This window comes from Haliaeetus albicilla, chromosome 12, assembly GCF_947461875.1.
Source record: "Haliaeetus albicilla chromosome 12, bHalAlb1.1, whole genome shotgun sequence".
NCBI classification, from domain to species: Eukaryota; Metazoa; Chordata; class Aves; order Accipitriformes; family Accipitridae; genus Haliaeetus; species Haliaeetus albicilla.
This window is the reverse complement of record NC_091494.1, coordinates 21,128,645-21,155,043: the sequence shown is the minus strand read 5'-3', so window position 1 is coordinate 21,155,043 and position 26,399 is coordinate 21,128,645. Positions and strand designations below refer to the sequence as shown.

The window sequence follows — 26,399 nt, the reverse complement described above, 5'->3', positions numbered from 1 at the left end:
TTGATCTGCTCGAGGGTAGGAAGGTTCTACAGAGGGATCTGGACAGGCTGGATTGATGGGCTGAGGCCAACTGTGTGAGGTTCAACAAGGCTCAGTGCCAGGTCCTACATTTGGGTCCCAACAACCCCATGTAACGCTACAGGCTTGGGGAAGAGTGGCTGGAAAACTTCCCAGCGGAAAAGGACCTGGGGGTGGTGGTCGACAGCTGGCTGCATATGAGCCAGCAGTGTGCCCAGGTGGCCACGAAGGCCAACAGCATCCTGGCCTGTATCAGAAATAGTGTGGCCAGCAGGAGCAGGGAGGTGATTGTTCCCCTGTACTGGGCACTGGTGAGGCCGCACCTCGAGTACTGTGTTCAGTTTTGAGCCCCTCACCACGGGAAAGGCACTGAGGTGCTGGAGCGTGTCCAGAGAAGGGCAACAAAGCTGGTGAGGGGCCTGGAGCATGAGTCTTACGAGGAGCAGCTGAGGGAACTGGGGCTGTTCAGTCTGGAGAAGAGGAGGCTGAGGGGAGACCTTATTGCTTTCTACAACTACCTGAAAGGGGGTTGTAGTGAGGTGGGTGCTGGTCTCTTCTGTCAAGTGGCTGGAGATAGGACGAGAGGAAATGGCCTCAGGTTGTGGCAAGGGAGGTTTAAATTGGTTATTAGAAAAAATTTCTTTACTGAGAGGCTTTTCAGGCATTGGAACAGGCTGCCCAGGGAAGTGGTGGAGTCACCATCCCTGGAGGTGTTCAAAAAACACGTAGGCATGGCACTTCAGGACATGGTTAAGTGGGCATGGTGGTGTTGGGTTGGCTGTTGGACTTGAGGATCTTGGAGGTCTTTTCCAAACTTAATGATTCTATTTCTATTTCATCTATGGAAATAAGAGACAGGGGCACCCGGTTGGATCAGGGACAGGATGAATATTTGCCTGCATCTTGCAGAACTTGCAGTTGGTATGTGTGTTTATTGGTGAACCATGATGAAGAAAAGATGCTTCTACCTAACTGTGAGGCTCTCAGCTGAAGGAGGAGGAAGCATTTTGGTCCAGGGACTCATGCTTACGCTTTGCAGGTCTATGCTGCTCAGTTTTAGTGCAAGGCTTTCCATTTTAGTTAGAAAGATGATTTTTCCTTTCAACAAAGAAGCTAGCACAGCAGATCCCGTGCTAGAACACATGTGGTCAGACAAGTGCAACTCATTCTTTATTTGGATGGCAGTCGTTTGCTCTAACAGAAGTGCTTTTGCACTTCCTACATCTCAGTAGGAAGAGTTGTACCACTTTAATTACACTAGCTGACTCTGCCAGTGTACAGGTAATGTAGGAGCTTTGTGCAAGTACAAGTTCATTGAGTGAAACCTTGGGCGTCTGCTTTCACTGTGTGTAAGTCCTACCTGTATCCACGCTTTCTCATTTTGCAACCTCATCAGTAGCCTTTCCCTTATGTCTGTCTATATGGTGTGTTATTTTTCATTTTTGTTTAAATTCAAGGCTGATAATCATTGATTAACTACCTTGTTTTGTTGTTTATTTCTAAATCATTATACTCTATAGCATTTAATACCAAAATCCATGTCATTACTCTCCCACAGGCTGAGAATTTGTCTCTGAGTGAGCTCAGCTATTCCCTTTTTCTCTGATCAGCTGGAACCTCCATTCAGACACACTCATGTATTCAGGACAGCATGGTTTTGCTTTACGGTAATCAAGAGGAGGTTAGGGAGAAGAATTGGTTTGTAGCCCAGAGACCTAATTTGGAGTCATCTCGAAGAAAGACAGTGCCAGAAAGCTTTTGGTTCTTGAATACAGATCAGTTCTTCAGGAGTTGATCCAAAAAGCTGGGAAAAATTTTATGTCAGGCAGGGGAGAACTGCCCATTTTTGCTTTGCTTTTCACTGAACGTCTTAACGATGTCCCTTAAGAAAGCAAGTAAGCAAGAAAAACAACAGCACTTTGAAGAAGTGATTTCTCTTGGGGCATACTTCTTGAGAAAAAAATACTTAATTAAATCCTAAAGCCATCATGTACTTGTATTCTTAAACCTGCTGTATAGGTTTGGCTGGCAACCAAATTAATAACCCAATAAATCATTGCTATGATATTAAAGGTATTATACCAAGTGTGCTTATTGGCATGGTTTACTGAGACCTAGTTGGTGCTTTGTTGTTGTTGTTGCTGCCAGTCAATACTGAAATCCTTTGTTAATTAAAAGAACAAATTTATATTACTTGCAGGTTTTTTTAACCCATGTGCTTTTGCCCTTCATACAGAAGTAGCAGGCTTTGATCTGCAAATACTGTATTTCAGCAGTGCATCTGGAGCTCATTTTTGGTTGAAGCTTTTCAGAGCATCGTTCTAGGGCTGCAGCTTTTAGAGTAAGGGGATATTTTTCTGAGATGAAAGCTTAGGCTCAAGAGTGACTTTTACCAAATTAGAAGGTCACGGTTATTAAACATAAAAAGCAGCAGTAGAGTTTATAACTGCTGCTACTGAGAATGGCAGAGCTACTGTATAAAGTTGAGAAAAGCTGGTCTGAGGCATAATCAATCCAGGAAAGCAAAATCTTCATTTTTTCTCTACACGAGCTGTTAAACTGTTCTCTTCAATAACTGGTTTAGATTGGTGCTTCAAATGTAATTGATTTTTTTCATGCCTTGGGACAAATCAACGACCCATTAAATAACGAAACTTGTCTGTTCCTGAAACCTGGTCCTGGGTATGTGAGGAGAAGGCTTGGACATCTAGAATAACCCACTTGACCATGCCAGGTTCTGTTTGGAAGCGCTGCAACTTGGTGGTTGCTGTGGCTGTTTATGAAATGGTGTTTTTGTCACATTGACTTTTGTGGTCAGTCTCACTCTGAGAGGTCCTGAGCACTTCCAGTCCCACTGTAGTGTGTCCCTCGCTTTAAAGTACTGGTCTCTCCTGGATATTGGCAGCCAGCGTGTTTTTCCAGGTGCTGCAGGTTCCTCAGCTTTTGGGCTGTCAGCTCCATGCTAGCCATCGTGTGTGGTGTGGCTGGGAGGTGGGGATATGGCATTCACCTAACCCATAGCCTACAAATTCCCATTTCTTTTTTCTTTTTTTTCTTTTTTCTTCTTTCTTCCCAGAGAACATCCCTCGGGAAACTCTGATGCATTTTGCGGTGAGGCTGGGTCTGCTGCGGCTGACGTGGTTTCTGCTCCAGCAGCCAGGTGGAAGAGGAGCTCTCAGCATCCACAACAACGAAGGGGCAACGCCTGTAAGCTTGGCCTTGGAGAGGGGCTACCAGAAGCTGCACCAGCTTCTGACAGAGTAAGGATGATTTGATGGTTCCTCTGCTGGTTTTCCATTCTGTATCATGCTTGCCTTTGCTGTACATTATTACTGAATAGTGATAGAGTTATACTCTATCCTTAAAGGCAATTTTTATAAAATTTTGCTTTTACCTTTCTTGGTAGCAACAATGGGAGCAGGTCCTTAGGGTTTAGGGGAAACGCAGTAATGTTGTTATGTTCTCCTTTTCTGTTGCACAGTGTTCTGCTTCCAGGTGTCTCTTAAAGTCCAAAGTGAGTCTCCGTACTATTGACTAAGACAAACTGTACACAGACTCAAGTGAAAAAGCTTTTCTTTGAACAAGCACAGCTGCCCCAAAGGGGGGAGCTAACAGGCTTCTTGGTGGTGGTTGTTGATTGTTGTGTTCTTACTTTGTAGATTTGGAGTTTTTTGGTTAAACGAAATAATGATAATTGTATTGAAATAAGGTGGCATCTTGTAGAGAATAGGTATCTTACCAGTATAGGTAAAAAAATGTAGGTAAGAATTAATGCAAGTAGTTAACAGCAGAAACAGTTCTCTTTTCAGTGGTCTTAAGAAGCAGCCAGATCTTACAAACTCCTAGCAAGTAACTAGTGGCATGAGCATTTACTGCAGTGTTTTACAAGGAATCCTTCAGAAGATAAGTTATTTTTGAATAGCAAATGTTTGGAGATCTAGCTTTAAAAGCTGAGGCTAATAAAGACAAAAAGCTTAAATAAGTCCCCAGGGGGCTATTTGTAAAAGAAAAGACTTGGTCTGCATGTGTGTTATTCTGATGCCTGGTTCTCTTAAGCTTTGTTATTAACTTTGTTTTTCTGAATTGAATTTTCAGATACTTCGGGTTTATGTTGAGTGACCCAATGTCATGTTTAGGAGTCTGCTTTTTTCCACATTATCACGCAACACTTCTCTGTTACGAATTGTAAATTATTCTGCTTTCTGTAGTTGTTGGGCGGAGTGTTAGAGGGCAAAAAATATGGTCTATTTTGCTGGAGTGATTGCATTTAAGTTTCATCTCTTAACAATTCAGCTAAACACATGCAAAGTGAGGATGAAGGAGAAGGTGCAGGGTGGGACAGGAGCTATACTCTAACCTTTTCTTCTGCCCCCTTTGCTGGGATTAATACAGAGATGATGACAGTGTTACTTTTTTCTCCATCGAGTTCAACAGTCATACTGTGAAAACATACAACTCTCTTGCAGGCTATCTTGTAAAACTGGAATGTGCAAATTCATCCTATAACTGCAGCAAAGTTCTCCAAAGTGAGACTAACCATGTTAACACACTTTACATACTGTCAAGAAGCTTAAGTTGGCCAAAACTATTACAGAAAGCTTAAGTTGGCCAAAACTTGATTATAAAGCTTACAGCAAATACTGCAATCTGAATATGAGTAGAGCTGGTAATTTAAAAAGAAATAGGAAGTAAACAAAACTATTACAACAGCTATTCATGTATTTGGTGGAGTATTTCACAACCGGTTCCAATACTGGAATATCAGTTCCCACTCAGTGGAAAGAAAAAAGAAGAGTACTTGGATTACAGGCATTGCCCTGTGCCATTCCCTTTAACGGATGCTGCTGGTGTAATCCAAGGGATTTCTCTGATGACCTTTACAGTTCATCTTTGAAAATAAGACACTAGCAACTTCAGTAATGTTACCATCAAGATCCCAGCTCCTGTTCTTCTTAGTATGTCCTTAAACTGTTCATTATGGTTAGTTCCTCTTGGACTGCTGGGTGGAAATAAAATGTATAAACATCTGCAGTTGTGCCACATATCCTGTGACTCTGAAAACCCTGCTATCTCCATGAAGCCTTGCAAACAGAAATCTGTGGATGCTGGAAGTCGTGGCCCCCTTTCCCTATGGGTGGGATGGTGGTGGAGCACTGTGCTATGAGCTCGGGGCTGCCAGAGCAGTGAGAGCACCGTGTGACATGGGGACCGACACAGCTCTTCCCCACGGGAGGGTGGCAGCTGCAAAACAGTCACATCCTGATTCCCCAGCAGAGATTTTTATTGTGCTTAGCGTTTTTTTGCAATGAGATGGGATTGAGGCTTGAAAATCCCTATTGAGAGGAGAAATATTAAGTTTCAAAACATAGAAAAGCAAATTCCATGAAGAGAGTATATGTCATTTGTGTGTTGTCAAAACACAATGGATACTGTACAATCTCTTTTCTGCTCTTTGCTTATGTGCACGCTGTATAATCCATGCACGCAAATTTGGCACGCAACTTGTACCACTCAGCAAAATACCGAGCAGCAACGCATGTTAGCAAGAGCCCATACAAAGGAGTCATTATTTTTACAAGTAATTAAACTGCACTTCGCCAAATAAATGAATGCAGTGTGTTTTGTGATGCATTATCCTTGGGGGGGATTTTATTGTTCACTTGCTTGCTAATTTGCAGGACCCTGCATTTTACAATGATTCTCCCAGCCAGCATTGGGGAAGGGTGAAATTTTGCTGTAATTAGGATGTAATCATTAAAAAGCAGACACAAAACCTTCTCCGTTGTTGCAGTTTTGCTGGGCTTTGGCTGCAAAGCATCTTGATTCAGCTGCAGTGTAAATATTTTTCTCAAAAACTAGTTACACTGGTGACATTTTGAATTTCTGTTTATCAGATGAGCTTTCCCTTTTCAGCTGTTGCAGTTCTTCATGTAAAAAAATGAAAGACGCTTCCAATTTAAGTTTTGCAACCCTTGAAGTATTCCTTTCTGTAGTATCGAGCTTGTGCACTGGCTCTTGCATCCTCTAGCAGGCAAGGTGCATGTGCTGCTGCTTTCAAGACCAAACTGAGGAGCTGTGATAGAGCACACTTAGGTCGCTGAAGATGGAGAGCACGATGCCAATAGCAGTGTTTATTCATCGATTGTATATCATTCCTGAGGGTGCTTGTTTTATCTTCAAGATTAAAACTGCACAGTAAACATTGTCCTGTGGTGCAAATGGCATAGGACAATGCATAAGGGCAGGAGGTTTTTTGGCAGGGGCGGGATAAAAAAAAAAAAAGGATCTTATCTAGGAACATTCTTGTTTGCTTGCTACCAGCTTGGTTCACTGCTGGTTTGTTGTTTTGTTTGGGGGGTTTTTGGTTTTGTTTTTTTTTTTAAATACAAATTTTAAATACAGTTTAAATAAATTATCTTTACTTGCATGAAACAGCTTTGGAAACTAGGCAGGGTGCATAGCCCTCTCTGAGTTTCAACAAGTTCTGAGTCTGGTAGGAGCGAATTCCAAAGCAAAGGGTCCCTTCATTGAAGTCTGTTACTCCCCTGTGTTTAAATTGGGCAATGCTGGCTGCAGGGCGTTGGCAGAGCTCTGCTGCTCTGCTCTTTAGAGAAGGGCTGGCTCTGAAGAGTCAGTTTATTGAACAGAGGGGTGGTATGGTCCATGTGAGTAATTTGGCCTCTGCAGTAGGACAGCTGCAGTCTGCAGTAGTTGATGTTTTCAAATGCAGTTCGGTGTAGTAACATAATCTGCCTGCCAGCTCCATGTTCTTCAGTGCTCTGTAAGTCAGGCAAGGAAAATGGCTCCAAGAAATAGCGAGCATGCAGAATTTCAGAGAAGTCGGAAGTGCCATTATGTAAAACATACAAACACTGATTTTATTTCTGATTTCATTTCTGTAGAACAGAGTTCTGTCTAGTAACCTCAAAGTATTATTTTTTTCCATGAAGTGAAATGCTTGTCGTCCCTTCACAGCTGAGAGCAATTTACGACCCCTGGAAAAGGGGAGTAAGAGAAAAGTAAAGCCCATAAGAAAAACTGCATTTTTCCAATCCCTGCAAAGGAGAAGTTTCAGCGTTGTAACAGTCTCCAAGTTCTTTAATATTAGTTTTGCTTTTGCTGGTTTCTCTGCTTGCTTTTTGCTACAAAGCACTTCTGCACAGCTCTGGGATTGCTCTTGCTTCACATCTCCTGGTAACAACTAGGTGGCTCAGTATGTGAAACTGTAAGTCAGTACAAATGTGTATTTCCCAAATTAAACTGATTTAATTAACACACATGAGGAATAACTCACTGGTAGCAGAAGGGTTTTATGAACATTTTGCGATTCAAGATTATCACTTGCTATTGTTCTGATTTTATGTAAGTAATTGGTGAAGTCTGTGCTGTAATCTCCTTGGTGCCTTTCAGATGAGGAAGCTTTTTCAGTAACTTTACTTTTATAATGGAATACACTTTTCTGCTTTTCTGAGCCAGAGCTGCAAGTGGATTTGCCTGGTACCCCATTTCTTTACACTCCAATTTTAGCAAGTCATTTAAGCAGGTGTTTAATTTTAGAAATGTCCAGTTCATGTTCAGCAGAGAGTTTAAGCATGGTCTTAAAATTAAGCATTTCTTACAGTGCCCTGCCAAATTGGGACGATAATTAAAGATTGACATTTTTCATTGAATTTTGGTGTTAGGTTGTTCCATTAAATTCAGTCTTTGCGTAGGCGAAGAGCTGTCTGTGGTGCTTTCCAAAATCACTAGTTTCCTGGGGCTGAAAACATTGCCGGCTGCTACAACTTCAGTGCCAGATTGTGGCAACTGTATGTAAACAGGGTGCTTATATGCCTGAGAACGTATAGGCTGAACCCCCCTTCCCTGTGTGCACCCTTGCCATTATTACGAGCTGAGAACTGTGTGCAAGGCTCTGAGTCTCCCCTTGGTCGCACCAGTTCTAGCATTTGTTGTACGAGGAGTACAAGCAGGACATAGCTGGGGACATGCCGGTGGCCAGAAGGTTGCTGCCACACTGGGCAGGTGATGCTACACGTAATTTTATTTCTGGCTAAGCACAATCAGCGGCTGAAGAGTTTATTGAAGTAATGCTGATGTTTCTCCCTCTGTTCTTCCACCCCAAAACAAGCAACAAATCCTTTTGTTTGCTATTCGGGATGCTGGGCAGTATGCTGGGTACGGCTTGCTATGGTATGGAAGGAGGGGAGAACGCTTGACTTTGTCTTTCTAAGTGCTGGCACAAGACTAATATTTAAAGGGAGATTCAAATGCATTAAAAGGGCAATTAAAGAGGACCTGATGAAAGATGCATGTGTTGAGAGGATGCTGTTTAGCTATAAAAGCATGGGAGGACCAGTGATCCCACCGGGTCTGGTTTTGTGGCTGTGTATTGCTGAACTTTAAGATTATTGTTTGAAACACCATTGTTTTAATAGATTGATTGTCATGATTAGAAAGAGGCTGAGGTGCTCTAGGTTTCTTCTGGCCACAGCAGAGGAGCAGGCTGGGAGTGGGGGGACGGGGGAACCAGGTGTGAACATGATGGGGCAGGAAGAGTTTGTGTTTCTGTCTTCCACCTACTCACCCACTGCATGCTCCAGATTTTATTGACTTCCTAGTGTGTTCCCACATCCCTGTGAAGGCTTGTATTTTCATTCGTTGGCTCCCTTCTCTCCTTTGTTTTGTATGTATCCACCTCTGAATACAGAAGAGAGAGAAGTGGCTTTGTCTGTATGGTAGAAACAGCTTTTTACTGTCTCTGATATCCTGCTTGGAAATTGAAGGTCCTGGGAGATGATGTTCATGTAAACAGGCCAGTGAGGAGGAGAAATAAGAGATTTAGGAGAGATTTGGGAAGATTTGGTAAGATATGAGAAGAAAATTATCCCCCCCCCCCCCCCCCCCCCAGCAATCCTGATCCGGAGGTGATCCCAGAAATTGTAGGGGCCATAAGCCCCGAACAGCCTTGTGTGGTTGGTAAGTGATTATGATAGACCAGCTCCGTTTCAGGATAGATTTAGAAAATGCAGATAAGTGATTTCCCAGAACTGCTGGCTTTTTTGCCTCAGGCATGGGTTAGCTGGACACCCAGTTAGGTTACTCAGTCCCTGGAGCAGATTTGCTAGAAGTAGTGACGTTCATGGTAGGGATTAAAGTTTGAACAGATTATTGTAGAAGACGACTTTGTAAACTGCTGTGTCAGAGGCAGGCAAAGCGATGGCTTCATCTTTGGGTTGTGTTACAGCGTCTGTGGTCACACTCACTTGCAGCACACAGAGATGTTCTGCAGAGACAAGTCTTCCTTCCATATCACTTGTCCTGATCTGAATGCTGTTTTTAGCTGTAAAGAAAACATTGCTTGATGAAGTAGTCTCTGTGACTGTGCTTTTGTATTTAAAATGCAACAGATGGCATCTGTTTTTGCTCTTGAGTACATTTCATTTCATTCACCTTAAATTTCTTTTGTTTACTGATGAGACTCCACGTTGACATTGAGTTCTGTGTTGGACCTACAGCTCTACATCCTGAGCAGGGTATCTTTCTTGTTAGATAAGATGATGAAAATAAAACAAATGGAAAAGTGCATTTAGTAACAGACAGTTGTTCTTATGGAATGCACATTGTACTTTTTGGCAAATACAGCTGATGACAGTTTGTAGCCGTATTTTTTTTTTTTAATGTCTAACATTGGGGCCTAAAAAATGCTTAGGTTTAGGAGCACAGACCCTTTGTGGTAGGAGGTACTGTACGTGTTCTCTTAGGATATGTGCGTCTGCAAACAGCTGTTGAAGGACCAAGCCAGCTTTTCTGTCTTGTATGATTTCCTACTGTATAGTGTGTTGATCAATGGACTGAGAAGTTAGTGTTAAATATTTTGAATCAAGTTGTTAAATATTTAATCTGATATTGAAGGGCAGGTTATGCAATCCTGAATTCAGTTCAGTGTCTGAACCCACTGCAGTTCATGTTTGTGCAAAGCACTGTAAGGGCTAAGTCATCATTTCTACATCAGATGAACTTCTAACTCTTTCCTTCAACGTCAAAAGTATTCAAATTAGTGAGTGATCTATACAATTTTCTTATATAAGAGACATTTTTTTCTCTACTTTTCTGGGACATTTGGAACACTTGGGAACACCTGAAGTATGAATGCTGTGTTAGATCTGTCAAATTTACAAATGGTTGGTTTGTTTTAACCTATTCTAGCATATACTGGTTCCACGTGTTTTCTGAGTTTCATAAACAATGCATATTGATGACTACAAAAATGAAGAGGAGCAAGAAAGTGTTTGTGTGCACTAGAGTTTTGTATATCACTAAAGATTGTGGGTGAAAAGTTGATCATATGTATACAAAGCCTCTATTACCTCAACACTTCTGCAAATAGCATTTAAGTTCTATTTTGTCAAATTTCTAAGATGTCTTGGGTTTAGGTGCTGGTGACTGCTTTAAGTCTGGGTGTTGGGTTTTCACAGGAGGGATTGTTGGCTTGATTTAAATTACCTGTGTTACGGACATGTTGTGCAATTGTCAGCAAGTCCAGCATCCTGTCCCAGTAGGCACCGTTCCTTGTTTATCCCAGATCACAATCTGTCTGATCTAGTATTTTCAGTGTGATATTACAATAATAGTAATAAAAAAGAATCTAAGATTAAAATGCAGTTTAGTTTAGTTTTTATTTTCCTTACAGATAACAGCATCTAAATTCTAGCATTTCCTAGTTTTTCATGGTAGCTGTAATGCTAGGAACTTTGTTTAATTTAAAAAAAAAAAAAAAGTGGTGATTTTTTTTTCTTTTTTTCTTTATCACATGAATCTGGGAGCTGGTGCTTTCAGAATAAACGCACAGCTGCTGTCAGGCTTGCAGCAAGATCATAAGAGCTGGCAACGCTACTGAGTTTGTTTTGTTTCAGCCAAAGTCCAGCTCAGAAATCTGGAGGGGATATCCCCAGGAAATAACACCTTGAGTTCCCACACTGTCTTCCTTGCCCATTTGTAAAACTGTGGGATAAATCTTCCTAACACGAGGTTTTGCTTAACCCACTGAGGCTTTTTTGTTCATCTTTTGATCTCTTCCCCCCTCCTCTTCCTCTCCCCACCATTTAAAACCTGTTATCTCTGTACCGGAAAGTACGCCTGCCGGGAGCACCGGCACTGCTGAATTTCAAACCCTTGTTACCGAGCACAGTTTCTGCAGCTTTTGAAGGCTGGCAGAGCTTTTACTCATTTTTTTTGTTCTCCCTTTCTCACTTATCTTCTCTCTTCTTAAAAATATCTCGCGTGTATCTGCAGGAAGCTGGGAGCTGTGCTGTGTCGGTGCACGCTTTCCTCTCCCTCTTTCCGCTGCTCACTGGCCCGGGGCCATCCTATCTGCTCCCCCACAAGACAAGAAGAGATTCAGCACTCGAGTACGGTATGGCTCCTCCTTCGCCAAGGATGAGTCTACTTGGGTGATGCTGAGAGGTTTAAAAACCACAGCCTATCGTTTTGTCCTAGGTGCCAAATGGGCAGGAGGTGATGCTGCGGTTTAAGCAATCTAATCGGCTCCTGGATCGCGCAGGTCAAGGCCTGAGAGTATTTTGGAGGCTTGTTTGCTTCTTCTCTCACCCTGTTTGGGGTTGGCATCCTTCTTTGAGCCACTCTTCCGCAAATGAAGGGCAGGTTGGTAAGTCTGTCCTTTCTTGAAGCCAGGAATTCCCCTTCTGGGTTTACCTCCATGGGACAGAAGACCGCAGCAGGGACTGGAGCTGGAGTACTTCTTCTAGGCTTCTTCAGTGGGACACGGCATGGTTGTGCTAGTGAACACTGTCAACCTTATTGAGCAGTCCTTGCTTTTTTTAACCAAGCAAGATAATTTCTTCTGCAACAGTTGGGCTCAGAGATGATGCCGATGAAATTTTCAGTTCACTGGTATCTTTTACATATTTCAATGGGAAGCTGTTGAAAAGAGGATGAGAAAGAATTGGCCCAGATGGTTAAACCTCATAAGAAGACAGATTTCCCTTGTAGCTGGCAAACTGCAGCAAACTGAATTTTTGTGCTGAATGGAAGCAGATTTTCAGACTTCTCAAATGCTGGAGTTTCTATGTACATTTTTGTTAATAAATCTTCAGTAAATATTTGCATATTTGTTTTTATCTCCTAGTAGATGGGCTTGGGTATGTACTTCTATGCAACCATTACAGAAATTCCTAATTTGTACAAAATAAGCATCTTTCACAACCAGGGAGTACAAAATACATGACTGCAAAGCTTTTTTTCTCTGGAAGAAAGTGTGTTTTTATCATCTCTCAGTAAAACCCAGGGCTTGCAGTGAGACATAAAGGAAAGACACAAACTGTTAAGCTCAGTGTATGAAGACAAACAAGCAGGAGTGTTTTCTCGTATGATCTACATGGCCTTGGAAGTGATTGCCTGAACAACAGAAATAGTGGTGTGCAAACAAATTAACACTTGCAAATACCCATTTGTCCTCTCTGCTGCAGACCATTAGTGCCAGGATGCAGCAGTGTATGAAAGGGATGATTTGAAGGAGTCAATAGATTGAGCCATCTACTACCTTACTGCTTAATTTTGTGCAGCGTAGGTGGCTGCTACTGGAAATGAGAGCTTGGAGTTGTTTGTAGTTGGCTGGATGTGAGAAAGATCTTGGTTTTTCAAAAGGTTTAAAGCTCTTTATACAGTGTAACACAGATTGTTAGCTTGAATATGAAAAGAAATTGCTGTCTTTGGAAGCAGAAGTGATTTTTTGACCTGTCTGGGCTGTGTGAAGGTGGTAGATGGCAGGAGAGGTGGGCATGCTCATGGTGTTGCAGGGGACTGTGCTTGCCTTTCACCTTGCTCTGGATTTTGCGGCTTTTGAAGTCGCTGAGGGTCCTTTAAGGCTCAAGTCGTGCAGGCTGCTTTGTGGGTGCTGATTTGAAGATGCTCATAAGTGTACTTGAAGCTTATGAGAAACTGGAGCAGGCTCATCACGCTCAGTTCTTTAAGCCAGCTGATGTTGTCCCCATGAGTGGGTGAATATGGGTTTTGTGCTGACTGCCTCTGTTGTACTCTGAGAGTGGCCTTGAGTACAGTGGTTTCTCATATATGACAGCTGAAAAGAAAAATACTCCAGACAGAGAGGTCTGTGTTTCCTGTTAAAGGAAGGTAATTTCTTTAGTCACTTGTAATGGCTCAGTGGACTTCACTGCCTCCATGGATTTATATTAATTACCACCAAAAAGTGGACGCTTCCTTCTGTTTCTCTATAGAAATATTGATTTTAAGTCAAGAGTAATTCTGCTGAAGTCAACTGAGCTACATGGTGGTGAATGGTGGAAGATGTGGGTTCACTTTGAATTTCCTTGCAGATTTAGCCCAAAATGAGTCACAGAAGGGAGTGGGTGGTTGTGCAGGGGCAGAGCAGGGACAGCCACTGCCACCACCGTCATCTGCACAGGTTTCTCTGCCATGTGATGAACCGTCCAACAGTTTCCCCACCCTGCTCTATCCATTCCTGTTGCCAATCGTGGTATTGTTCACTCATTACGACTTTGCTTTCTAAATTGTGTGGCTTCCCAGAGAGGTAGCCCTGTGGTTTGCTAGGTGGGCACTTGCCCGTTAGAAAGGTTTGCTACTTTTAAAGTAAGAAACCCGTCGACAACAGTGCTGAAATCTATGTGTAATTTTGCCTGGTTGGTGGTATACATTTACTGTATATGTACCTTCTTGAATTCCTAATTATTTGCATAAAATCACAGCTCTGTCCCTTCTAGGGAAATCTGTAGCTGTGCTGCAAAGGGAAATCTGGGGATGCCTGTTGTGATAGGGGCTAGTCTCTGCAACAGGGAGGGGACATGCTCTCAGCTGGGGCTGGCTGTCGGTAGATGCAGCCCTATGGAAAGGAAAATGGAGAAATTTCCATTTCTTGCACCCCTGAGCAGGTCAGCATAATCCCCTGTTCCTGCTCAGCTCCACATTTCTCCTGGGGCATGCAGTGCTTGGGAGGGTGCTACATGAGCCACTCTGTCCCGGGACAGTTAAAACAGATTTTGTCTTTCCTGAATCAGTTCTGATTCAAAATGAAATCTATAAACCTGAAGCTTTAGTTGAGATAAGACAAGATAAATGTTGCCTTACCCCCTTAAAGGGGAAATGTAGCCTCTGTGCAGCTCGGTGAGACCTGCTTTGAGTCACAAGTCTGTGCAAAATCAGGGTTTGACATTCGAAAAGAGATGACTGACTAGAAATTTCTATTGAATATATGTAACTGTTGAGTTATTTTTTTCATTCTGATCTACAACAGCATCTTTCTTTCCTTTCTTTCCTTTTGATTGGTAAAAAGAAAATTTGTGATAGTGCTGCAGAAGGATAGCTGTCTCACAACATTGAGAACATCTTGCACAGAAGCAGTTTCACAGGGCAAGCTAAACTCATTTCAGGAGTGAAAAAATTGCTATGATTTGATGGCTGTTGGGTGTTTATGAAGCAGTGTGCTGGTTTCAGTGTAGAAGTTGTAGCATCTGTATCATGATAATCCTCATTCCTTCTAATGTGTCCCTCTGCAGTTCTGTTTTTCAGCTGTCTGTTGTTCTGCAATAGCTGCTTTGGTGATCTCCACCTGCAATAAATTCCATTTTAAAAAGCAATTATTGTGCCCTTTGCTGCTAGTCTTTTATAGTCTGGGGAAAAAAAAGCAGGTGTCTCTACCTGTGAAGGGCCTTGTGAAATAAAGCTTGTGGCTGGCATTAACTCTATATCACATTAATTTTCAAGACCAAGAAGTACGCGTTGTGTATTTGTTTGTCTGGCCCTGGAGCCGGGGCTCTGTTTCGCCTTGGCCATTGATTAGATGACTGTTCAGAGTGAAGAACAGTGTGCGTGTCCCACAATGCAGCATCCCTCCTTGCCTGCCAATTAACCCATGCTTGTTTCATTGCAGAGAGGAAGCCAGGGAACCAGACTCCTGGAGTACCTTGTCTCACACCGTGCACTCGGGGGACTACAGTGTGAAGCACCATCGTGGGCTTGATGTTTACATGCTGACAGCTGAAGCCAAGGAAGGGGTAGCAGCCAGCTTGGAGAGTGACATACGGCACCTTCAGATGCACATGCAGAGCCACCAGCACATGGTAAGGGAAAGGCTGAGATGATGAAAGAGAAGTGGAGCTGGCTGGTTGCAGCCTGGCACCTGGGAAGGACTTCCACGCGTAGGCACCCTTTGGGGGTGTATTTACCTAGACGTTTTCTCTGGATGTCGTTATCAAACATCCAGGCGGATGCCTGCTTATTTTCTTCTTGTCTGAGCACGGGGAGGTCTGATAAAGTTGTATTAGGCAGCAAATTTTCTCAGAAGAAAAGCAGACTTGGGGCTGTGCATTGCTAGCTCTCCTTGGCCTTGTGGGCTCTCTCTGCTCCCAGCTCCTGTCTTCTCCATTTAGGCTGGGACCCGCTCAGATGGGCAGGGAAAACCTTCCTGAAGGTGTGCTGTCCCTCCCGAGTGTCCAGCAGCCGTTGGGCAGCGTAAGGCAGGCTCCACAGTGAGGGTGGGTTTGTGGGCGATGAGCATGGTGGGTACGTCTCTGTTCAGATGGGAAGTCTGGGGTCAGACGTGAGACTGAGGGGAAAGTCTCTGGGGCAGGTGATTGAGAAAACAGCCATTTCCTTAGCACCGTGGTGTAGGACTTGGAGGACGAGCCTGCCCTGGCCACATGCAGTGTGTGTCCATAGTGGTCCCCTCACTGCGCTCCTCTTGGACCTCACAGCAGTCAGACTGCAGGAGCTATGGGGCTTTGGAAGGGCTTCCCCTTGCTGCTTTAAAATCGATGCCACAGGGTCTTGGTTGGGATGGGAAGGTGAAACAGCAGGATGCTTCTGTGCCACTTCTCAGAAACACCCACGTGTCTTGCGCAGCTGGCATCACTTGTGGGTGTTCCTTCATCAGCTCATATATCTGCCTTTATAGAGGTGTGGGATCTAAATAACAGGATATTTTTGTTCCTTTAACTAAGGAAGGGGAGTATCGTCTGCAGGCAGTGGGCTGGGGGGACTTTCAGAGGTATGGGCCACCCTGAGCTGTTTTCACCCTTCCCTGGGTGCCTGAGATGTTAATTACTCCCGATCTCAACAGGAACTGGTGGTATGAGTGGCAAACCAAGGCTAACTGTGAAATCGCTTCCCCTTTCCATCAAAAGATACTAAAGCACGGCCAGCATATCCAGCTCACTTCTTGTTTGCTTGTGCGAATGCCAGATGGGTACATTTTGCCTGACAATGAAATCGGAAAAGGCTATGTTTAGACTTTTTCTTTCCAGTACTGTTTCACTTCACATCTAATCTGATTTGAATTTGGAAAGCAGCCCTGTAATTATTTCATTTAGGTTCATTTTGGGTCAGTTAAAAGCCAGTTGGCTTCTTTTGCAGACGGCTCTATTTTTCAGGCTATCAGCAGAGTGACTTCACTGTGAGGATGCTGGGGCTGCCACAGCCCCTCCTTTTGAAAAACTTGGTTGTTCCCAAGCAAGCATCACTGTTGTCTGTGTCTGTCCATCCTGGCAGGGAACCAGCAGCACGGTCTCCATGCTCTGCTGCGGGGTTATAGCCACCAGACAGCCGGCATGCCATTTGATCTTGTTTGTTTGCCCTTGCAAAAAATAGCAGCAGCCTGTGGGTACTGCTGCACACAGAGCCCCGAGTCCCATTCCTGTTGCTACACAATGGATGGCGATGCCATGCTGCCTGCCTCCGATGCTGATCTGTCTTGGGATGCCTCAAAACCAGGAAGCTCTGGCATAGGTGACAGCATATATGGGAGCTGGGTAGCAGGATTATTTTAAATAGGGGATTCATGGCAAAAAACAGAGGTACGTTTAGTGGTCTGTGATTCAGTGGTAGTGCTCGTTTGCAAACCTCAAGAGTGTGGAAAGATGAGTAAATGCAATATCCTCAACATAGCAGTGATGATTTTAGCCACTATTTGTATATGCAGTACCCAGAAGTTCTCTGTGATGCATCATTTAACATATTGGCTGTTTTAATATTCAGGGAGATAAAGGGTGTTTAAGCTGACATTTTTGGTATGAGATTCTATTTTTCTGACAAAATAGTCTTAAACAAAATTTGCAGGGACCTTTTTAAGTTAGGCTTCTAGGATGCATGTATTTTTTTGGAGTATTTTTACAAATAAATGCAAAAAAAGAACAGATTTTAACTAGTACCTTAGAGTTTTGTATTTGTGGATAGTCACAGACACTTAGTGAGAAACCAGCGTGACCTCCAAAAGCTTACAGTGCAAAACCCCAAGCAAACCAAGGGAGCTCTATGTGGTGTACATTGAAGGATTGAGGTTGCTCGTTAATTTAATAAGTCACTTTTTCTAAGATAGGAACACTGATATGGTTCAGAGAAGAGAATAAAAAAGGAGATATTGAAATAGACTGTTCTTTTTAGGTAAAAGTTTGATTGTATCAAATTATAAAAGCTTGGGGGATCCTTGACAAAGTGGATGCTCTGGAAGGAAAATGCTGTTTAGACAGGAATTGAATATGTTGCTACTGTTCCATGATGATACATGCATTAATTTTAGTAGTATGTCATCATTTTCAAATCTTTATTTCCATTTAGGAAATAAATTTCAGGTATTTAATTATGCATGCAATTCTCAGGAGTACATTAGATGATTAGTTCAGTTCTAGGAGTAGGAGAGACAAGTGGTGGTGCTCGGACATAGTCAGCCAATTCCAATGTCTGAAGTAGTGTTTCCATCAGTAGAGAGAAAATTGAGCAACACTGAGAACTGGGGAGTGCTATTGGACAGAGATCTGAAGTTGCTGTTAAGCGGCATTTCCTCAAGCCCTTTGGGACTAGACTGGTATATATTTGCATTATTTGGTAGACTGAATTCTGCTGTTTACTGATCTTGAACTTAAGTGCACTCAAGAAATAGGACTACAGCTGCTTGAAGAGCAATTACAAAGATTACAGTTATTCTCAGTGGTGGCAGATGGTGTAACAAGGGGGTAGAGGGACAAATTTCAGCTTCAGGGTGTTCAGGCTGGCCATTAGGAAAAACTTCTTCATGGGAGGGTGGTGTGGCATGGGAACAGATTGCCCAGGGAGGTGGTGGGTACTCCCTCACTGTAGGTTTTGGGGACTTGGCAAGATGAAGTAATGGTTGACCTGTTGTTGCATTGGTGATACTCCAGCTTCAGGCAGTAGGTTGGACTAGCTGACCTTCAGATGCTCTTTCTAACCAACGTTTCTGTCATTCTAATAATTTCAGTATTACTGCGTAACAAAACCAACACTTAAAATACCTACTGCAGTATGTTTGTAACTCTGTCCCAGGCGACACCAGGTAGAGGTACAGAGGGAGCAGGAGCCGCATGGAACAGGATTATGTACATGGAGATCTTGTACATAGTGGAGGCAGTGTAAATGTGTGACAGAGCAAAGTAATCTTTTTTTTTTTTTTTTTTTTTCCTTGTTACAGAGTTTAAGACAGCAGACCAAGCCTGTACTGGAAGATTCGGGAGACAGCTGTTCTAAAGGAGCAGAGCCAGATGGTCACCCGACCACTACCTCTCAGACCCTAGAAGAAATGGCGAAAGAAGGAAGGCAGGAATGTCCATCTGATCTTGTTCACCTGGATATCAGGCAGCTCTCAGACCAAACCCACCAGGAGGATAAATGCAACAGCAGGAGTTTGGGAGCTTTTAATGATGCGCCAAATGACTTGCTGAGCCTGGGGGATGCAAAGAGCTCAGAGTGCTTCTGTGAAAGTAAAAATAAAGTGACGTTGAGTAAAAAGGAAGAGGAGGGGCCAACCTCTGCTGAAGGCTCTGCGACTATATCAGATGAGAACGACTGCACGGTGAGCCTGTGTGCAAGTGTAAACAGTGCCGTAAATCTTCCATCCTGTGGAAATACAAATGAGGAAGCTGGAATGACATCTGCTGGAGTTGTTCTGGATCAAGCTGGCTTGTGCAGTAAAGATAGTCCCCATCAGGAAGTGCAAGCTGCTGAGGAGCGTGCAGCTGACAGTACTGTTACTGTGGTTGAAACTACAGGCGAAGCCCCAGCTTCCTTGGAGGGCGTGGATGTGGCTATGGGCCAAACTGAATGCAGGAACTGTACAGGGGCAGCTGAGAGGGCTGCGGGCCAGCAGCAGGGAGAGGATGGGATGGCTGAGGCTGGTGAAAGGAGGACTGCAAACATAGAAGAGCAATTGCCAGCTAAGGAAGAGTCAGCCAGTGCCTCTCAGCCCTTACTCGGTGGTTTTAATGGCACCGAGAGTGCAGATGGGGAGGATGCAAATGTGGGAGTGGTGTCGGCGTGTGACAGTACAAATGCAGATGATGGCACTGGCATTGTCTCCATTGACCTTTGCAAGACCAGCAATAACAAAGAGACTGGAGCAGACTCGTGTACTGATCAGGTAAACAGTGGCTTCTTGGAAAGCCAAGGCGATGCCCATGCTGCGGCGAGGCAGGATGTCACTGCAAGTGCTGGGGCAGCGTTGCCAGCGGTGAATGGGGTGAAGTTTCCCACATGTGCATCAAAACCTGATCCTGGTTTGGAAATCCATGGCAGCGGGGAGCAAGAAGGGCAGATAGAAGCAGGTTGCGCAGTTGGGAAATCCAGCTTGCCCTCCCTGAAAGACAGTATGGAAACTGATGGCCCTGACGCTAAACCTGAAAACAGTGACATTGGTGGATCTAATCAAAGCGGTGCAGAACCTGCACCTTGCCAGGAGAGCGGTAAGATCACTGAACGTGCAGCTGAAGCAATGGAGGGCAGCGAAGCCCGTGAAGAGGAGCCAGCAGGACCTGATACCAGCAGCAGCGGAGATGGAGGAAGTGCATATTCTGCAGATGGAGGTCAGGAAGTTGCTAGCTGTCACCCTTCTGCTGATCAAACTGTTGTTGAAGATGAAATGGGCGACAGCTTCAAACCGGGCACTGCTCAAGAGAGCAAATATGAGCCTGCGTCGCTCCCTCTGGAGGGTGCCAGCGCATGCCTGGCAGAAAAAGAGCCTGCACAAACCGAAGCAGAGATAGCAGAAAGTGCTTCGGAGCAGGAGGGGCTGAGCAGCAAGATGCAATCACTCATTCCCCTACCCAGAGGAGAAGGACCGGCTGTGAGTCAGGAGGGAGATGCTGCAGTGGCACCTCCCGGGCAGGAGGCAGCTCTGCAAGTTAACGACCCTGGGTTAGCTCCGTGTGCCAAGGGCACAGACTGTGTGGAGGATAATTTAATAGGCACACCCTCTGTAACTCATAATGAAGAATCTAAACAAAACCAGGAAGCAGTGACGGTGGCGGCAGGCTCAGCAGAGCTTGCCCAGCAGCGTGGCGGGGAGCATGGCAAGGTAGCTGCCGGAGCCGGCTGGCCTGAGGACCATGCAGGGGATGAGGGCTCTCCAGAGCAGAGCCTCTTGCAGGAGGCTGAAGGGGGCAAAGCTGAGCCCGAGCAGGAGGCTTCTGCAAGTGGCAGGGAGCAGGTCTTGTCGGAGGAACTTCGTGCTGCTGTTGTGAAACCCTCTGCCTGCTGTCAGGAGGGGCCTGTGGCAGGTGGCAGCAATGTGGATGCTGAGATGAGAGGGACAGCCCGTGCCAAAGAAGCGTGCAAGACCAGGGCAGTGGGTGCAGGAGAAAGCACCATCCGTGAACCTGCATCGGCAGGCAAGTCACCAGGTGTGGAGAGCGACCCTTGTCCGGATGCGGCCCTGAACCAAGAACATTATCCCAGTCAAACCCTACAACAAATCTCCCCGCGCAGCAGTACCCCCGAATTAAAGGATGCTTCAGAAATGAGAGCCCCGAGTGATGCCTGTGAGGGTAAGGAAGTGTTAAGGCCGGTGACAATAACCCCTGTCGCAGCCTTTCTGGAAGAGCAGGAGGATACGGAAAGCATGCTTCCCCGGGCAGCGCTTCAGCCCATCGCAGAAGAGCCCACGTGCGACAGCGACTCCAGCACCGACACCGTTTGTCCAGCTGGCGAGAGTGATGCTGGTCACACTGCAAAACCAGCTCAGGGGGAGGTCTTGGCTGAGCCTGATGGGAAGCAAAGCCAACCTGTACCTGAATCGCACTTGCCGTGTTTGTGCTATTTGCATGCTGTTGAGTCACTGGAAAATGTGGGAGTAAAGAGTTTTGTTTCGTCAAGTGATGGCTACTCGCTGGATAAAGTTCCTAAAATGGTAAAAAGTTTTGATGCAGTGGTTTTTGCAGCGGAGACACCTTGTTCTCCTGAATTACCAGCCACAGAAAAAGTGGAGCTTGAGACCCAGGCTGCAGTGGATGTGGGAGCCAGCCTTAATGGAGAAATGGATTTAAGTTCCTCAACGAAGAAGAGGAACATCAGCCCAGCAGTGCAACAAGCTGAGCCTGTTACAGGTAGGAAGAATCAGTTGGTTTCCTACTTTTTAGTTTTTTCTTTGTAAGTGTGCCTCTAGCGTCTCATCAGGAAAGGAAGGGAAATAAGAGCAGGAGGCCTGCCTTGTGGAGGAAGTATAGGTGTTTGGGGTTTTTCTTCGGAGAAAGAAATCTGAAGTTACATACTAAAACTTCCAGTTCAAATGCATGTTTCTTGGCTGGCACTGGAGATAAGGACAGGACATCATCTCCTGTGAATTTGTGCAGAAGAATTTGTAACACCTGAATCCTCCCTGGAGAGGAATGAATGGGAGGGAGCTATTTGGATTACTTGTATCTTCAAGTTATACGCTTTCACGTGGGCATGAGGGTTTATTTGCTTAGTGCTATTTCTTCACTTCTCCCCTTTATTTTTGCTAACGTGGAGCCAGAGGGTACAACGGGGCTCTCTTTCTTTGCTCCTCTACTTGAAACAGCTGCTAGTGTCCTTCCGAACTGTGCAAAGCCACTTCCTAATTGGCGGTATTAGGTCATTTAAAAAAGCCACCGAGCCCTACCCCCACCGCCTTTTCCGGGCTGCAAAGCTTTTTTGTTGGGCAGAGCAGCCGGTGGTGTTTTCCAGTGCATTTAAGCAGTACTGGAACTCAGATGATGAGTTTTACTTGCTGCCTTCGGCTGGGAAGTGGGACCGGTGTTCCCCACGGATAAGTGGTAATGGGGGAGAGCAGTGGGACTTGGGGGACAGCGTAGACGTCTGGTGCCCGTGTGACAGGAGCTAATAGAGAACACCACCAGGTAACTGCAAAAAGGGAAATAAAGGGATAAATTGAATGAAAGAGAAATGGGTTTGTTGCTCCAGTCTGGAATTAAATCATAGGTGAATTTATTACTGAAGCATGGAGGTAATCTGATCTTTATATTCCACCTGTTCAGACAGCTGTTAAATGGAAGCAGCTGAACTTTTTCAGTTGCCATTTTTTTCTTTGCTATGAGAAAATGATACAGTGCCTCTTCCTTTCCCAGCACCAAACAAACAAACAAAACATTTAAATGATAAAAAAAGAAAAAAAATCTGCCATTATATAAATCATGAGGTTGTAAAGCTATAAAGCTATTTCACTGCTTCAATGCTGGGAGCTGTTTCTTCAGTCTAAATGCAGAATGGGGTGATGGCAGAGGATTTGTTCTGATATGTGATAGCAGAATCACTGAGGTCAGGGGAAAGGATTGATTTGGGAGGGGGTCAGTGGTGGGTCTAGCAAATCCTTTTTACGTTGAATTCAGGATTTTTAGAAAGTCTATGTGTCAGGAGATAACCAGTAAACATTACTTAGGAGATCATTAGTAAATAAGTAGAAAGATTTAAAGATGGATCAGAAAGAACCTATTTTAGTGCTGTGGTGGATTGACAGTTCAATAGGATGGGAGTGACTGTAAGTCAATACCTGGCAGGACTCCTTTCTTCTGGGAGCTTCCCGCTCTGCTGGCTCTGTCCATACAGTGCAGGTCTTTATCTCTGGTTGGATTCTTGGAGGCATGACATTGTCTAGGTGAGGTTTTAAAAGAAGAAGGGACTAAACAGTGCAATAAGATAGTGACTGAAGTAGGAAAGTAAGATTAAGGCATCATTCTGTGTTAGGGTATGGAAAGGGAGGGGAGAAAAGGAGGTGACCCTGTTACTGATTTAAAATATATAAGGATTTAGTGCTAAAAGGTCTTGGAATACAATGGTCTGACCTCTCCATAAGGAAGAATTTTTTATTTGCAATGGGATGATGCACAAAGCAAAATTTGAGCTGGAATATCTTTTCTTGAAGAACTTTAGGATTGCTCTGAGGCAAGATGTTAGGGAAGCCCAAATAAAGTATTGGCATAAAGCAGAGACAAGCGACTGCTGTGAATCCAAGCTCACTATTTGAAATATTTCTGAAATTCAGCTCCTATAAAGCAGCATCTAGAACTCTGATATGGCAGTAATTCAAGAGAACAGATTTATTGTTTATTATTATTGCTGTGTACATTCTTTATGCCCATGTCTAAACTTTGGGTAGTGTGTTTTGTGTACTAGTTCAGTGGCAGCCTTCAATTCTTTGTGTCGATTCTGGGGAGTTTTCTCTGCAGCCTAGGTTTGTACGGAGTATTTTGTAGCCATGCAGGAGTCGTCAGTGCTCAGAAAGAATCAGGTCTTTTTTCTATAGAATACAATAAAGCCTTCCCAAAGGAAGTGTAGGTCACGAGGCTGTTTCTCAGAAACGCGTGTGATCAGAGGGCTTTATTGTCATGCTGATTTATCAGAGACGTAACTGGCTGATAATTGGTGTTGCCATTACTCCAAATCATTGAGCGCTCTATTTTTTTTATTGTGAAATTGTTCCCAAATATATACCTGTTTATCTAATTGCCTCCACATAGTTTCAGCCTACCCCCAAAAAAGAGACTTCAAAGGGCTAATTGCCTTATCTAGACAAATATCTAGTGACTGATCACAACACTGAAGGAAGGCAATGAAGCTAGAAGATCCTACTTTTCATAAGGCAGCTCCTCATGCTGTTAGCTTTACACTCAGAAGTGCATTACAGCTGAGTAATGGGTTCTGCAAGGACATTATTTGCAAGTCAGGCAGATAGATGCTACTCATTGGAAAGTGGGCAGTTAGGATATGAAATCATACTACAGTAGCCAGGCTGGGTGAAAAGAGAAGAAATGGCATGTGTTTATGCTGACTAAAGGCCTCCAAGTAGATGCAGCTTCTTGGCAGAAAGCAACCCCAGCAAGGTTAGGTTGTATGGTTGGGGTTTGGCATCTTAAATTAACAAATACTGTAATCCATGCTCCCTAGCTCTTCTCCTGGGAGAAATATCCCTCGTGTATCTTGTAGATCTCAGCATTTAAAGAAAACATTCATTGCCAGGTAGAAGACTATCACCTTATTTTGAATTTTACCAGTCTTCACCTCATTCTCATCAATGGCGTTTTCCCTTTGGAAAAGTACTTACTACAATTCCCTTCCCCTGTTAAAGTAGCACAACTGTGATAGCATTATAGTGCTTTTCATTTGAGATATGTTTCTTAATAGAAGTTTAGGAAGAAGTGGCAGAGTGCAAAAAAATGTCCCCTCGAATTTCATCCTGAGGGCACATGTCTTTGTCCTCCAGTTCTTACCCAGCATGGAGTATCACTACACCGCTTGCTTCCCCTGTCCTCAGTGCACCAGAGGTTTCTTCCATGCATGTTCTGTCTTTGGACCAAGATCTCAACCATCGGACCGCGAGCACATATCATTGCAACCATGATCTCTGCTTTGCCAACAAATGGGACTCGCAGAAATTTGTAGCATTACCTCTGATTTCTGATAGTCTGCCCACAAACTCATCTAATCGAGACAAAATCATGTCAATTTGACTTAATGATGTTGGATTCGTTTATCAATAGAACATTGCAAAACCAGATAGTCCCAAAGTGAAGGGTTGACTTTAATGCCAATGGAAAACTTGTGAAGATGGGAGGCTCCTCTTGCTAAATCCCTGAATGGGTAAACTCACTGCAAACATATGTTGCCTTTAAGAACGTGTTTTCCTCCATCCAGTGTTTGGTTTTAGTAGAAATGAGAGAGGGAACGGGATTAGAGGGGGGTTTTAGCCCTAGCACAGCCACTCTCCGTCTAGGTGGCTTTGGTCAAATCACTTCACTTCTCTAAAAGTATCCTGTGTGTCATGAGAGTCATTATCTTAGGGTTGAAAGAGTATTAGGACGTTGACTTTATGCCAGGAAAAGGTATGCAGAAGGGAACCCCAGGGCAATGGTGACTAATGAAAGCTTTGCTGCGCAGAGAAAGCAGCTGGGATGTGATGTTTGTACCACTGTGGTGGTGACACCATCATGGGAGCATGCGGAAGGGGAAAATCAGCTGGGACTTTGTAAACTCCAACAGAAAAGTGTTTGCCCTCCTAGTCCAGGGACCTAATCGTCATCATTAAGGCAGTGCAGGTGGGCTGCATTTTTGAAGCTTGTCTTTTTTTTTTCCCAACACTTAAAATACCTGTTGAGAGAAGGCAAGGCTGGTTTCTTGTGTTATCTTTGGGTTATGGTAAGAAGAAAAATAGCAAAAATTTTTGTTCTTTAACTAGACAAACGGGAGCCAAGAAAATACATGGGCAAATACATGCAGATGTGCTCAGCCTCACCTAGAGCTTTTCAGTTTTACCCCGTGCTTGCTGCTGTTTCATAGTTTCCTTCAGTTCCAGACACGACAGTTGTTAAAACTTATAACAAACAAGCAGCAAAGTCGGGAATGAAACCAGATGTTGGAAGTCAAACGGACTTGTTGAAGGGTTTGGGGGTTGGGTTTTCTTTTCTTTTTTGGGGTTGGGGTTTTTTTTTTTTTGAGACTTGATTGAATAAACAGAAAAATATCAGCAGTCCTGAAATAAGTTTGTTTTTAAATTGCCTGTGTGAACCCTCTATTTTCACAGGGAAGTTGGAAATGAAAACTGAAGATGAGGTGGATTTTCTGAAAGATCGTGTCGAGAGCGCAGCCCGCGAGGAAGTGGTGAGTGCCACTTATGCATTGTCACCTTGTCTTTTTCTGTGCTTTTTAAAGAAATGCCACTGTTGCTGTGGCCAGCCACCTAACCTGCTGGTTTTCTTTCTGTAGCCTTTGTAAAGCTGAATGGCGTCCATCACCATGACGTTTTTAGCCTTTTAAAAATAGTGTGGGCTTTTAGACCTTGTGTTTTTTTAACCACTGGATTAAGCCACATTTATGTTTTCTCAGTTGGTGACACAGAGACTGACCCCAAAGGTTCCTCGTGAGGCAGGGCTGTACCAAGATTTGTGTATAATTTGATAAAAGTGATGCCCTGGAACATGCTTGGGGTTGGTAATGCTGCATGGGGGCTGGCAGTGCCTCCGAGGTCCTCACAAATGCATGATCCTGGCAATTCTTTCTATCCTCTCTCATGCTTTGCCCCTCCAGGGAGTTTTTGGCAGAGGGCACTGTGGCTGCAGTCGGTGTTGGTGCATGCA

General features: G+C 44.1%; 1 protein-coding gene across 1 annotated transcript in view; it reads left to right on the top strand.

The window, feature by feature from the left end:
• Positions 1-26,399, top strand: part of AKAP13 (A-kinase anchoring protein 13) — a 227,727-nt gene that overhangs the window by 104,441 nt on the left and 96,887 nt on the right. Inside the window, exons 7-10 of the mRNA XM_069798474.1 lie at positions 3,095-3,278; positions 14,942-15,131; positions 18,491-21,395; positions 25,847-25,923. Coding sequence (XP_069654575.1) covers positions 3,095-3,278; positions 14,942-15,131; positions 18,491-21,395; positions 25,847-25,923 — 3,356 coding nt within the window. The remainder of the gene's footprint in view (positions 1-3,094; positions 3,279-14,941; positions 15,132-18,490; positions 21,396-25,846; positions 25,924-26,399) is intronic.